The sequence below is a fragment of the Danio aesculapii genome, chromosome 8 (genome assembly GCF_903798145.1).
Source record: "Danio aesculapii chromosome 8, fDanAes4.1, whole genome shotgun sequence".
Lineage (NCBI taxonomy): Eukaryota > Metazoa > Chordata > Actinopteri > Cypriniformes > Danionidae > Danio > Danio aesculapii.
Window position 1 is genome coordinate 23,413,300 of NC_079442.1, and position 14,495 is coordinate 23,427,794.

General features: G+C 34.6%; 2 protein-coding genes across 2 annotated transcripts in view; both read right to left on the bottom strand.

Annotated features, from left to right (window-relative positions):
* Positions 1–9,281, bottom strand: part of pgm5 (phosphoglucomutase 5) — a 44,817-nt gene extending 35,536 nt beyond the window's left edge. The window contains exons 1-5 of the mRNA XM_056463447.1: positions 8,598–9,281; positions 3,269–3,431; positions 2,627–2,773; positions 2,427–2,552; positions 356–546 (exon numbers count right to left, since the gene is read on the bottom strand). Coding sequence (XP_056319422.1) covers positions 356–546; positions 2,427–2,552; positions 2,627–2,773; positions 3,269–3,431; positions 8,598–8,855 — 885 coding nt within the window. The 5' untranslated portion in view covers positions 8,856–9,281. The remainder of the gene's footprint in view (positions 1–355; positions 547–2,426; positions 2,553–2,626; positions 2,774–3,268; positions 3,432–8,597) is intronic.
* Positions 9,282–11,037: 1,756 nt separating this feature from the next.
* On the bottom strand, positions 11,038–12,387 carry foxd5 (forkhead box D5). Its single transcript, XM_056464489.1, has one exon. The coding sequence runs from the start codon at positions 12,065–12,067 to the stop codon at positions 11,102–11,104; it is 966 nt and encodes a 321-aa protein (XP_056320464.1). The 5' UTR covers positions 12,068–12,387; the 3' UTR covers positions 11,038–11,101.
* Between the last annotated feature and the right edge of the window lie 2,108 nt (positions 12,388–14,495).

Consider the following 14,495-nt stretch of genomic DNA (forward strand, 5'->3'; position numbering starts at 1 on the left):
TCTGAATAAAGTGTAATAATATTTTACAAGTTTACAGTTTTTACTGTAAATACATATTAACTAAAGTAAATGTTGTGGTAAGCATTAAGACAGCATTAAATGCATTTTTAAAAAAATGTAGAAATATTAGGAAATATGTTTAACTGAGGATAAAGTAGAATGACAAAAGATAAAAGGAATAAAAAACAATACAGAACTGCAATGAAAGAAGCTGGAAATAATCCAGCAATAATTTGGTTCAACAGACTTGATTCATTTCTTGACCGTAATTCTTCTGATGTTTTCACTTTTTTCTGAGATTGTATAATTTTCTTAATCATTTGTAAATGATTATGAGATGATAAGAAGCAAGCACCCCATCTGCATCAAAAGCAGCTCCAAAGCCGAACTCTCCCCCCTTCATGGAGTCCACCAGAGGTCCAGCGAAAGCAGGGTTTGGGTTTGGGTGTTGGCCTCCAAAGTCCTCCAGAGGGACACAGTTCACAGCAGAGTTAGCTGGAGCTCCGAGCTCATCACATAGGATTCTTCTGACATATGGTCCCATTACTGAAACAGACCACACGAAGACATGCCTTCTACATAACATATCCAGCTTCTTTAATTTTACAAAGTAGAATTTTACAAAGCAGAAAGCAGAAGTGTGATCTTATTTTGCATCCCTAATTCTACCCAAAATCAAAACCCAACTTCTGCGGTACTAACTATTATTAAAAAGCTAATTAGTAGCTTAATTTATTAAGCTAGTTGTTTTAGTTAATGGTTTATTAATACTGTAAATTGGGACCTAAACTAAAGTGTTGCCGGATTTTGCAACACTATGTGGAAATACATGCTTCAGCTTACTTTCTTTTTGTGAAACGCCAAAAATGTTCTTAAACATACGCTTAACTGCAGTTTCTAGATAAAGCGAACACATCGGGGCGGTATGATGCCTTTCCACACTAATAATAATTATAGGGATATATTGTCATGCGAGGACACTGATCGATAAAGTTAAGGATCCAAATGCAGTATTTATTCAACAGAGAATGGTCAGGCAGGCAAAGGTCAAACACAGGAGCAATCGGGTACATACAGGTAAAGCAAAGAGAGTAGTCAGGTCACAGGCAAAGAGATAAGTCTAGGCAGCAAATTATGTAAACAACGAAACAAAGCAAGAATCAAACACGGCTAGGTTAGACAAGGAAAACGCGTCGTAATGCTCACTAAAGCTGCGGTCACACTGGGCTTTTTTTCCCCCATAGACTTCCATTCATACACACAAATGCGTCAGACCGGAAACGCAAGCTCGTGCGACAAGTTTCTCAGTTCGCTGCATTGGAAAGTTCAAGCTTGGTGAACTCTGGCCTGCGAAATCGCATCACAGTCTTGCGTGAGAATAATGGAAGATCAAAACATGACCTCTCTGAACAGAAATTTAAAACATGGACCACTTATTTATTGTCTTATTTATTGTCTAATCATATTGTTCAATCCCACCCCTTTTCGCAGTCACGTAGAATTTCACAACAGAATTTCGCATGCACAAACTCTAATGTGACCGCGGTATAAAACAGATAAATAATACTCAGCAAAGATGCATGTGTGTGTGTGTTGTCTTCATAGTCCAGGTAATGAATCAATGATGAGCTTTAGCTGTGTGTCTGTGTGTGTGTGAGTGTAATCAGCGGAAAACCAGAACAGGTGTGTGTGGTGCATGACAGGAATTGTAGTCCATATGGTGATGGGATTGTAGTCTGAGTAAAGTGAATGATTCCCAGCGATCTACAAACCTGGATTGCTGGTGGTTGTGACACATTTATTTGACGAATAAAGGATTATTTTAAGCAGTTCTTTGAACTATGCCAAATAAATACCACCAAGATACTAAACAATGTCTATGATTTAAAAACAAATATGATTGCCTCAACAATCTATCTGCATATAGACAACCCTTCTGGTGTGGGCAGTTTGCTTGGCAGCTCACTTTGTACAGTAGAATGTGGAGTTCTCGGGTTTGAGTCTGATGTTCCACAAAAGAAATTTAAATAATGTAAAATCAAGGTAAATCTATGTGGTCGCAGTGCACTTTTCTCTAACTTTTGATTTTGAAAACACTATTGGTTGGGTTTAGGTAAATTGTTCAAAGAGTGATCTAAATGACAAGCCCCGCCTTCTCATGTACGTGTACAAGAAGAATGTGTATCTGAATTGTAAAACAAAATGCACCCTAATGCGTTTCAGATTCGCAAAAATTGTAGACAGCGCCCTCTAGTGGATTTGTCATCTGAAACATGTAACAAAACATACCTGGAGCAAGGTATTTTATGTTTCGCAAAAACGTAAGCTGAGGCACATATTTCCAATGAGCCTGTGCAGGTGAATAAGTTACTAATGTTCTTACATTACATAAGGTGGGATATTTGCAACTGTCCACAAATGTTTACCTCCATTCATAGCATCTATTCGGATCTTCAGCTGGTTTGGACCTGTCAGCAAGCTCTTGATGTCACTGAAGTCAAAAATGCCCCTCAGCATGTTTAAATAGATCTCCACTGAATCCACAATCTCAACTGGAATACAGAGAAGGTTTATGTTTAGTATGTGTGTGTAAAAAACAAAATATTTCCTAGGTTCTAGCGCTCACCTCTGAAGGGCTTAAACTTGTTCTCTAAATCAAAGTCCTGACGGCCGAGGCGGGACAGGTCGATGTGCAGGTCAGGACAAATGGCATATTCCTCTAAAGTGCGGCTCACCTGGTGGATTCTCTCTATCACTGTGTCTGGAGATGGTCCTGATAACAGACAACAGATTTCTCAAGTAAACAATTTATCTATTATAGAGCCCCCCCATCAAGCATTTTTACATATATCATACATCAATAATCCCTCCATCCATCCCTCTATCTCGCTATCTCTCTATCTGTCCATCTATCCATCTATCATATTTCCATCCATAATCAATCCAGCTGCTAATCATCTAACCATCATCCATCCATCAATCCATTCATCTCACTTTTTATACATCATTCAACCCATACATTAATCATATATCCATCAACAATCCATCCGTCCATCTATCCATCCATCAATCTATTTATTATTTCTTTATTAATACATCCACCAATCCATCCATCCATCCATCATCTCTATATTTCTAAATCCACCATTCAGCAACTATAGATCAATCCATCTATCCAAAATGAAAAAAACTGGAATAAAAAACACAGATTTAAAAAAAAAAAAAGGTGTGCATATATCATGAGTCGAGTGTTTTTTAATGTTCTCACCTCCATTCGCTACATTAAATTTGATCCCAAAGTCTCCTCCTGGTCCTCCTGGACTGTGGCTTGCAGTGAGGATGATCCCACCAATAGCTTTAATCTTCCTGATGATGCAAGACACTGCTGGGGTGGACAGGATCCCATTGTGTCCAATCACCAGACGTCCTATCTGAAATCAAAGGTTTGGTTTGATGTATCTCAGTTTGTTTTAAACAACAAAAGGTCACTATAAAAACAAAACTTACATTTTTTATGATATTTTTTGTTTTACTGAGAAGAAGGTCATACACGTTTTGTAAAAGTGAAGAGTTTAGATGCAAAAACCTCTAAATGTCGTCTGAAATTTTCCTCTAAAATGAGAAAAATGTTCATTTTCGATGGAAATTGCAGACAGCACTTTGCATTTGTTTTTTGCATCTGAACTCTTTAAGTGTAAAAGGGCACAATTATTCTTTGGATCTTAAGGGCCAGACTTAGTAAACAGGGTAAATTAGTGTGACCTAATGTATAAAAGTGACACCGGAAGTGGAAATTTTTGTAATCTACTGACAATGCAGGAATTAACAATGCACATTTTAAGTGCAGTAAAAAGAAAACCAGTTTGAACATTCTTTAAAATATCTTCTTTTATATTCCACAAAGAAAAAAAAGACATACTTCTTTAGATTATTACTCAAAAAACTGAAAGAAAAAAAAACACAATTCTTGATATTTTTGGGGGGACAATTTCATTGTTTTATGTTCAATCCTCTTTGTTAAGTTAACTTAATCAATTTGTGTTGGGACAAAATGAATGAATATTGTGGAACCCTGCATTTATTTATTTCTGTAGGGTAAATACTATACAATTTTGTCTTTTAAGGGTGCTGAAGGTATAACCAGCATCAGTCTCAGTCTTTGTCATTTTCTACAAGATGTTTTGTCGTTTATATCTGAATGTGAATGTAACACTTTCTTTCATACATGGAATGTTAATGAAATCCAATATGGCTTTAGGCCTCATTGACGACAGAATCAAACTATTAATAAGAATTTGTAGCAAAAATATAATTCAAAAAAGTGGGTCAAAAATGCCTATGCACAGTTATCTATTACATCTATACTACATTTATTGCCATGATGAAAATGAACTGTGGAAAAAACACAGCAGCCTATAACGAACATATTTTGTGGGCTGAGATTAAATATGAAATGACGTGTTCAAACACAAATAATTTATATGTATATTAAAATAATAGGTTTCATTCAAGTATCTGACATAAATACAACAGATGCAATTATAGCATACTCATAAAAGGCATTTAAAGAAGAAAAGCAACCCTGCCAATAGCTTTTGCAATAAAATGCTGATAATCCAGATGCCATCCACACTGTTGAGAGCGTTTTAGATGAATAGAAATATGTTATCTTCTCGATAACAATATAGGTATACAACAAAAATGACAGCTTAAAGAAAACAGCAGTTAAGAAAGCATCTGGCAACAGTGACAGATATGTTTGCGAAATATTTGCTCTGCACTTCCAAACCTTCACCTGTCACACCGGGGTTATCATAACATTATGCGGTGGGCTTTAAACCTGCACCCTTCAGAGGCGCCAGTCACAGCTACTGCTGCATACCAGATCAACAGCTACATCTGTCTGAAGCTCATTCCGGTGGGAGCGTCAAGCTGAGTCAGGGACAAAACTAAACAGGCCTCTTTACTCGCAATAATGTCTGAGTATCTAAAGCAGACATTCAATCCCAGGGGCTATAAAACACAGCCTCTTCAGTCACGATTATTGACAGATTCTGCTCGTTTCCGTCATTCTAGCTCAGAAGACAGCAGCTCAGACATCTCAGCAACTTTGTGACGACTCATTAAGCTTTACAAGATCAGCCGCTCTCTATTAATAGTGAGTTATTTGGCATCTCTCACTCAAGCGTTTATAATGATCTGCAAGTGCACTGAGCAATTGCTTTTTTTGGAGTAATACTGTAAGGTTAAAAACATACACTAAAATATATTTAAAATACACAAATATATTTGCATAAATAAATTTCCTACAAATACAAATATGACATTTAAAAAAAATTATTCTGAACTTATACACTTATGTACATATTTAAAAATGTTTGTGCCTCATGGAACGTTGACAGGCACTGTAATAGACAAAAATCATAGCTATAATTGAGTAGCTGTATATAACTACTTAAATAAAGCTGTACCAATAAACAATATTGGAGTGCTATATATATATATATTTGTATCCACATTCTATTTTGAGGTTAAAATATATTTTGGTATATTACATATATTTTAAATTACAGTGTAAAAAAATTCACAAATTAGCAGTTTATTTATGCTTTTGAATTGCATTATGGGACAACTTTTAAACGTAAAAAGTTTTAAAAAGTGACTTTTTAAAACTTTTTAATAGTTTTAAGTGATATATTGTCTGGTTTGGTGTTGTAAATTACAGTAAAAAAGTCAGTGCCAGTACATTTTCTCTTATTTTACATATTCTGTTATTTTTATTTTACAGTTATTCATTTTTTTTATGTTACTTATTTGTCAATATATTATTTTTTATACATTATATTATTTCAAACTATTAAAATGTAAAAAAAAAAAAAAAAGTTTGTTAAATGGTAGAATTGATTTTTCAGCAGAAATCAATAGAGCAGAGATCAAGGGTCCATACTCCAATTCACAACCGTAAATAAATGGAAAACAATTGTGTATCACAAAAAACAAAAACAGTTAATTACCAGATATTTTTACAATGTATTTTTTCAAATTTTATTTTATTGAGCTTCACAATTCCAAAATAAATGTAGTTTATATTTAAAATATAATTTATAATTTAAATATATTTATTATATAATTTATAATTAATTTTAAAAAATCCTTCCCATATATGCACTGTTAACTGTAATATGAACTGTATTTTACTGTATGCAATATACAATACTTTACTGTATATTAAAGCTGCATTATGAGAAATATTCTCCTGGCACCATTAAAACTGTTTTTTTTTTATTTTATTTTATTTTTTTTTTTACACAGTGGCCAAACAAAGGAAATACTGTAATTTTGTGTATTTTACAGTACTGTAGTGTTATATTAACAATGAATTAAAAGTTATTTTTTACTGTGTAAAATATATTAGAAAACTACAAATACTCCATATTTTACAGTAAAAATATTAATACTGTAAATTAGGCATGGGACGATAACTGTTTTCAAGGTATACCATAGTTTAGAAAAGTCAAGGTTTTGAAACTGGCAAAATTTTCTGTTATACCATCCCTACCTTTTTTCCTGTTTATTTGTTTATTTTTAAAGACAAAATGATCTCCGGCAATGTAAATATCCGAAGATGCCATTTTAAATTGTGAAGAAATCTGTGTTTTTTTTAAACTAATGAAGACAGCAGAAGTCAATTATTTATTTGAATTGTTTAGAGCAGTAAATATCGTGAAACCATGATATTTTTATCCAAGGTTATCATACCGTCAGGATCTTATACCAGCCCATGCCTACTGTAAATACATGTAGATCAAGGTGAACAGTACTGTAAATTTCAAAACAGTAGTTTTGCTGTATGTTTAACTTACAGTAAATTGCTGGCTAACCGCTGCCACTATGTTACTGTAAATTCTACAGGAAAATGTAGGCCCATGGCCTTTCCTTGCATTTCTCAGTTGAAGCTCAGTGAGTGTGAACTGTATTTCCAGCACTCTCTGAGCAGCTTATCCATATAAGGTGCTGCTTTCAGATACACAGCATCAGTATGTCAAGCCTCTCAGAGCTACCGAGTTTGCACTGAAGAATCTTAGGGAGATGAAGAAAGAGAAAAAAAATGTTTAGGATTAATCAAATGTTTTTAAAAGAACACAAATCTGCTGACCGAGGTTGCATTTAATTGATCGAACATACATTAGCATACTGTAAAATTGGGAAATATTTTAAAATAACTGTTTATTGAATGTATTTTGAATTTCAATTTATGCATGTGATTGTAAGCTGAATTTGCAGCACCATTACTACAGTATACAGTGTCACATGATCAAAATAAAAAAGCAGCTTTAAATCATAGGAAAATCACAATTTAAACTCCATTCAGTTAGAAAACAGTGACTTTAAACTGTAATAGAAATTCACAATTTATATAGTTTTTACTTAATTTTCTGTTTAAAATAATGCAACATTGGTGAAAAGATAAAAAAAATAAAAGCTAACAAAAATCACACTGATACCATTTTTGTAGTGTATAGGGTGTCTAAAACAATGATTTTATGCTCTGAATGAACTCAGTATTATAAATATTGAAAACACAATGAAATGTGCATTTCTGAATGACTTGGCACACGTCCATGTGTTTTGGGTTTCCCCACAGCTCTGACATGAGCATGAGAGGTCAAACCAAGGGAAAGAGGTGTCCTGTGGAGGGATGGCACAACAGATAAGACTGCAAGCATTCAGCCAGGCCTGCAGAGAGAATTAGCTTTCAAACTTTCTCTCTGTTTAGCTTGGATTGGGAGAGCAAAATGCAGACATAAGAATTCTTGATAGGTATGTAAACAAAGATAAACTGTATCATGTTTAAATGGATAAACTATAAAATCATGTAATTTTCCTGAAACTAAACATGTTTACAAGGCGTCAGATTACACTTTTTATTCCTAAATGCATTAAATATTATAATAAAATAAAATGATGATAAAAATATGAGTATATTACATTGGTAAATAACGGGTAATAAATAAATAAATATGGGTAAATAAATAAACAATCAATTAAACAAATAGATACATTTTATATAAATAATATAAGCAACAATATTAGTATGTAAATAAATAAATTATAATAGAGTAAGCATATTAAAAAATATTAAAATATAATATTTATTCCAATATTTATTGGAAAATCTAAAACGACTCATTATTTTTACTTACACTACATCAACTTTCTGATTGTACAGAAATTTCTGGGATTAATAAAATATTTAATTTAATATTTATGTAAGAAAAAATGTGAATAAATAAAGATTTGTTTTATTATGAAATCTATATTTAGTAGCTATTAAGTAAAGAAATTAAACTATTTTTAATTCTGTAGATTTTAGATGATTAATATTCATTTGTAATATAATATTATATAAACTGAAGTATGAAACACGTATCAGTAGAAGAAAATGTTATATAAAAAAATCTGTTATAAAAAGTTACAACGTTATATATAGCTATCAGAAACCTTATAAACTAATGAAATACAAATTGAGATGATGGATGGATGAATACATAGATAGACATTTCTTTCACTATGAAGAACTAACAACAGCATCTTACCCCGTTGGCAGCTGCCATCTGAACGATGACTTCGGTCGCTGCCCGGCTGAAGTATCTTCCATCGCTGCCCACCACCATAGTGCATCCCTGCCGGTCCCTCAGGTCGATGGAGGACAGCACACTCTGGATATAGTTTTGAAGATAGTTGTTATTACTTTCGAAAACCGCAGTCTTCTTCCGCAACCCGTTTGTACCCGGTCTCTGGTCATCGAAGGGTGTAGTTTGGATGGTCAAAATTGGTATTGGGTTTGTCTCCATGATTTTCTGAAAAGCTTCGGGATGGTAAAATAGTGTCTGTCGTTGAATGAGGTGCAATGGGATGGTCCAAATATCGTCAAAAGTACCAGAAGAAGGTGACAGGCAGCAGAACGAGCGTTTTAGTCGGAGTGAATTATTTGAGACGCGTCCCGTGACGCTTCTTTGGAAAACTGGTGTATGACAGCTGTCTTCTCATCGCACCAGGGCAAACTGGGGTGTAGAGGCACAGAAAGCAGAATAAACTGAAGAAGTATCCAAATCGTAGTCTAACGTTCAATGACACTTTTCTTCTTAGTGTTACAAGCACGGTTGGTACGCAAAAGGGAGAGAGGGTTGAAGAAAAGTCTATATAATGAGGTAACGCACTGGCCAAAAATAGCCCATGATGTGGGGGAGCGAATAGTGACAGCGCGCTGCTGTGTAACCGGACGCCTCTGTACTGTCCGGGGACGGGGAGCACTGGACCAAAAAGGAGCGTGGACACACAGCAAATCTCACCTGACGTACACCGGATGAAACGGTCATAAAATGTTACATAAATAAAAATAAATACATTTTTAAGACACAAAGATAGACAAAAAACTGACTAAGTTGCTAAAAAAAACATTATTAAAAAATATTTATATTTATTTAAAAATGTACAAACAATTAAATAAATACATTACAATGATGCTTTCAATAACCTGTGAAACACTGAATAAATAAATAATACGTTTTAACATACGTTTTATTATATATTAGAGTTAAATTATTATATATGAATAATATATATATATATATATATATATATATATATATATATATATATATATATATATATATATATATATATATATATATATATATATATATATATATATATATAGTCGTTCTTTTTTGTATAATCTTGTGAATTCTGTTAACTAAATACCACAAACCCATTCTGCCATTAAATAACACTCAACTAGACATGCTGTTCTGAGGACAAGGATTTTTACAGGCTAAAATGTTAAGTTGCGACATGTTGTCACATATGTATCAATGTGTTTCAATATATTCATCAAGCACGTGTAACGAAATTAATACATTGAGTGTGACTGATTTTACGAGCTTTAGTCTCCATCTAGTGGACATCAGAGAAACCGTCTTGCAAGCAAAAGGAATCATTACGGGCTATTATAAAGTAATCTAAAAATAAAGTGCCTACTGAATGCACATTCCTATGCAGTCTTTTAACAAATTAGATAGGACTTTATATTTATAACGGTATGCCTCTTAAAAAGCGTGCATAAACACAATAAAAAAGTTTAAGGTTCACATTTGTTCAGCACATTCATTTGTTCAAGTTTAAAGTTGGTCAGCAATTGTGAAAAACAACAACAAAAAAAAAACAAAAAACAAAAAAAAAAAAACAAACAAAAACAAAACAAAAATAAATGTTTATTAAATATTTTAGATGTCATATGCATTTACGCATAAACAAAAATGTGTGTACATTCAACAGAGCATGGGTTCCGGACAAAAAAAGCAAAAAAAATTGCCTAGTAAAAAAATTTTTTTACAAAACTTTAAAACTACATTTGTCTTAATCACAAAGATTATGCTTTTTGTTTTAAAGCAAGCAATTGTTAAATAGCTGCCTGTATGCAAAAACAAATCGTAAATGCACTTTGCTTAATTTAGCCTCCACTAACACCTTCAGAAGAAATGTAAAATGTCTTTAAAACCCTGTTAAAAAGCATATATGTAATAAAGGAACAAATAGTCTAGTTTTAAAGTTTTGTAAAACTACTAAGTGCATACAATTAAAGAATTATCCTACTGATTTCAAAATGCCTTTAGGGCAAAATCAGTATTTTTTTTCTACTCTCTAGATATATTTTATTTTTAAATCATTAGCAGTTGTTTAAAGACATTTTTATAATATATAGTCTGAGTAACCTTTTTGTAATTACTTGCATTTATTTTTATCCTGTTCAACATTCCAACTTTTACAGCAAAATCTAAAAATAACTTTCGTTTTTTTAAAGATGCGACTTAAATAAACAACAGACTATGAAAACCCCAAGTACGAATAATGAGAACACAAAATTGAAGTTGTGACTCATAATGGTTTATTCAAACAAGCTTTTCAACACATCCAAGACTAGCAAATATATTACCATTTATTTATTTACATTAAATCAATAAGAGCAATGACAAATTTCTTATACAAGCCTATGTTTAAAACAACAAGAGTTTTCCAACAAGATTTTCCCAAACACAGTTTAACAGTGAGGATAAACCATCCGCAGAGTCTCCGAGAAAGGAACAGTTTTGAGCAGAGGAGTCCTTGTTGGCACCGGTACCAAACTTGGAGCCACACACGATGATGTCGGCCTGGGAAATACATAACTATAGTCAGGCGTGAGGTGATGAGCAGAGCTTTTGCTGGAAGACTCCGTTGATTTGGCCATAATACTGTCAATGCTGAATGAGCACCTCTGGGTTTTGTGTTCGGGCCTTTGCTGGATTTCTGGAGCGTCGTGGATTTTAATGTTCAGAGTTTGATATTGAAAAAATGGAGGTGGCACCATGATGCCATCGGGCACTGGCAAATATCCAACAGGATTATTTTGGGCTGGAAGTGCCCCAGAAACGCAATAAGGTCGCCCATATGCCCGATAACTCAACGTTGGATGGTAAAGCACCAGGTTGTCTTTGGTGAACTCGGGCTGGTTCCTCTTGAATCGTTTTCTTCTGCGCAGGAAGCTGCCATTGTCAAACATGTCCTCAGATGCAGGGTCCAGGGACCAGTAGTTACCCTTCCCAGGGTTTCCAGGCTCTCGTGGGATCTTGATGAAGCAGTCGTTGAGCGATAAGTTGTGTCTGATGGAGTTCTGCCAGGCGGGGAACTTCTCCTTGTAGTAGGGGAACTTGTTGCTGATGAAGTCGCAGATGCCGCTGAGGGTGAGCTTCTTCAATGGGCTCTGGAGGATTGCCATGGTTATGAGGGCGATGTAGGAATACGGAGGCTTGACGGAGGAGTTTTGTTTTGGGGCGGCGGTGCTGCCGGCGAAGCCGCTCTCGCTCTCCCCGGAGGACTCGGACCCTGAATGGTCCACCTCCGTGGGGTCCCGCATGAAATACTCGCGCTCGCTGTCACTGTGGTCTCCTCCAATAATGTCTATTTCATCGTCTTCTGGAGAGATTTGGGTGCGCTGCACTTGATCGTAATCCTGGGAGAGGGTCATGGTTGGAGACCCTAAATGTGCTGGACGCGAATCGTGGAGGTTGAGGTTGGTTTGCGGGACACATGGAAATGAGGGCTATTTATGAGGGGCCACACGCATTCAGTCTTTGGTCCGCCGAGGGTCAAACCAATGGGAGTGGAGAGTCACCACAGGAGACTCTGGACAGTCGGGCAGGTGTGGGGGGATTTGACCCGTTTAAACAAAACAATCCGTCCATATGAGATGCGGATCCTAAACATCCCATTAGCACACTGTATGGGCGCTGCACTGATATGCTACGAGGAGATGGCGCAATAAATGTGTTGTTATCAGCCATTTTAATAGCCTAATATTTGTTCTAAGAAACATCTAAATTTCCAAGATAATTTTCCAGTCGTTTTGGCATTTTTACATAGGCTCTTTTAGATTTAATTTGTATATAAGGAACGTTTATTAAAACGTTTGTCGTTATTGAAATAACCTTTCAATTAATTAATTAACTAATGATAGACCTAAACGGTCTATAAATTTCAAATGCTATAAGGGCCAGACTTTAAAAACAGTTAGTCGACTATTTTCTAAATGCTTAGCCTAATATTTTCTAACATGTCAAATAAAAGAGAAAAGAAAACTGAAAAAATAACAATTGCAAATTTTAGGCCTACCCAATATTAAGGAAACCCATACACTGTAAAAAAATCCTGGTTGTCTTACATTTTTAAGCTGAATTAAATTAACCTTATGGGTCTAATGAACTTAAGTTAAACTGACTTGAAACAGCTTGTGTAACTTAATAAACTAAGTTAATTATGTTCTAATTTAATTGTATAAGTTACAATAAACTAACACATATGTCGTCAAGACTATTGATCATATTTACAGTGTAGTTATTTTGATGTAGCTACACAAATATGCATTATTTGTTTGTTTAATAATATTTTCTGAATAGCCTACCATCCAAAGAGTACCGGTAAAAGATCAAGAAAATATTAATGTCTGTTTAATTGGTTATTAATTTATAACTGTAAATGAAAAAAGAGAAGAAAAGCACATAACCGAGACCAACAGTCAACAATTTATACATTGCATTCATTTATGTACACTGAAAAAAAGTGTTGCATGCAAAACGGTTGCAAACAATTTATTTGTGTTGAATTGAGAAATTGAGTAAATCCAAGGAATTATCTTTGAATATTTTTTTCAGTGTAGGCTACTGTAAGCCTACACTTTGTTTTTACACTTAATGTTTACTTAAAATAATGTAGACTGGAGTTTATGTAGATGTAATCAAGTTGGAATATAGTTAAACCAACTTGACTTTGCAATTTAAATACAATTTAGGTATAGACCTAATTTTACATTTTTAAGTAGCGTAGCGTAGCTAGCCTAATAAAACTGGCTTGTTAATTGATAAAAGGTAGCCTAATTGTTATTCAACAATAGGACGTTTAGCGTTAACAATCTGCTTTTATTTTTTCTACTTTTGATGTGGATAAAATGAACATTTTGATTTGTTCAGAACTCTCTGTTAACTTGCTCATTTAATTTAGCCTATTTGAAAATAGTGTTAATCTTTTTTTAAGGATTCCTCTTTTCATTCAGAAGCCGGTTCGCGCAGTGGGAGCTGGGACATGCGATGGTGAATTTTCACACCACGCCTAACTACCGGTTTAAAAGAGTGATTTTCCCCCGATACCCCCTGGGTTTCGTTTGGTTTGTCACCTCAAGAACCCCGCAGGTGGTGTGACCATGAAAATGGCCGTGGCCCGGGACCCCGCGGCGACAGAAGAAAGCCGGTAAACGAGCCTATCAACATCAGAATCAAATAGGAAACGGCGCGGCTTTAGGCTTCGAGCCAACAGCGAGTTTTATTGGAGGGTCTGAATGAACTCAGCAATCCTCAAAGCAAACCTTCTTGTGCTCGGACATGTGTTAAAACTGTTCCCGGTCATCTCAATTGCAAATGAAAGGGTCGGAGCCCACCGTCCACTTCCTCAGCTGTGGATGGTGTGGAAATGGATGTGTGTCAATTTATGAAGGTACTTGAAAGTTGTGTAAACTAACCAACGCAACTAACAGAACTATTTACAGCGCGCGTTCACTCATATGGCGGTGTAAAGAAATACAAATAAATAAATTGGTCTCACTGAGTTTGTAGTGTTTGATGAGGGCTCTAAAGAAGATTTGGCAAATAATGCTGAATGCCACACATTGTGATAAAATCGGGAATCTATGCTATATAGCTAGGTTTGGACATACTACAGCAGGCCATTACTTACTTTACACATTACTTTGTACTTAAGCTTTTAAAAGAAATGGCAAATATTTATACAAAATTTATGCAAATGTTAAATATTGCTAAAAATACTCTTTCCAACAGTAAAGTTTTTAAACATTTACTTAAACTACATTACATTTTTTAAAGATGGTGAATGTAGAAATATTGTAT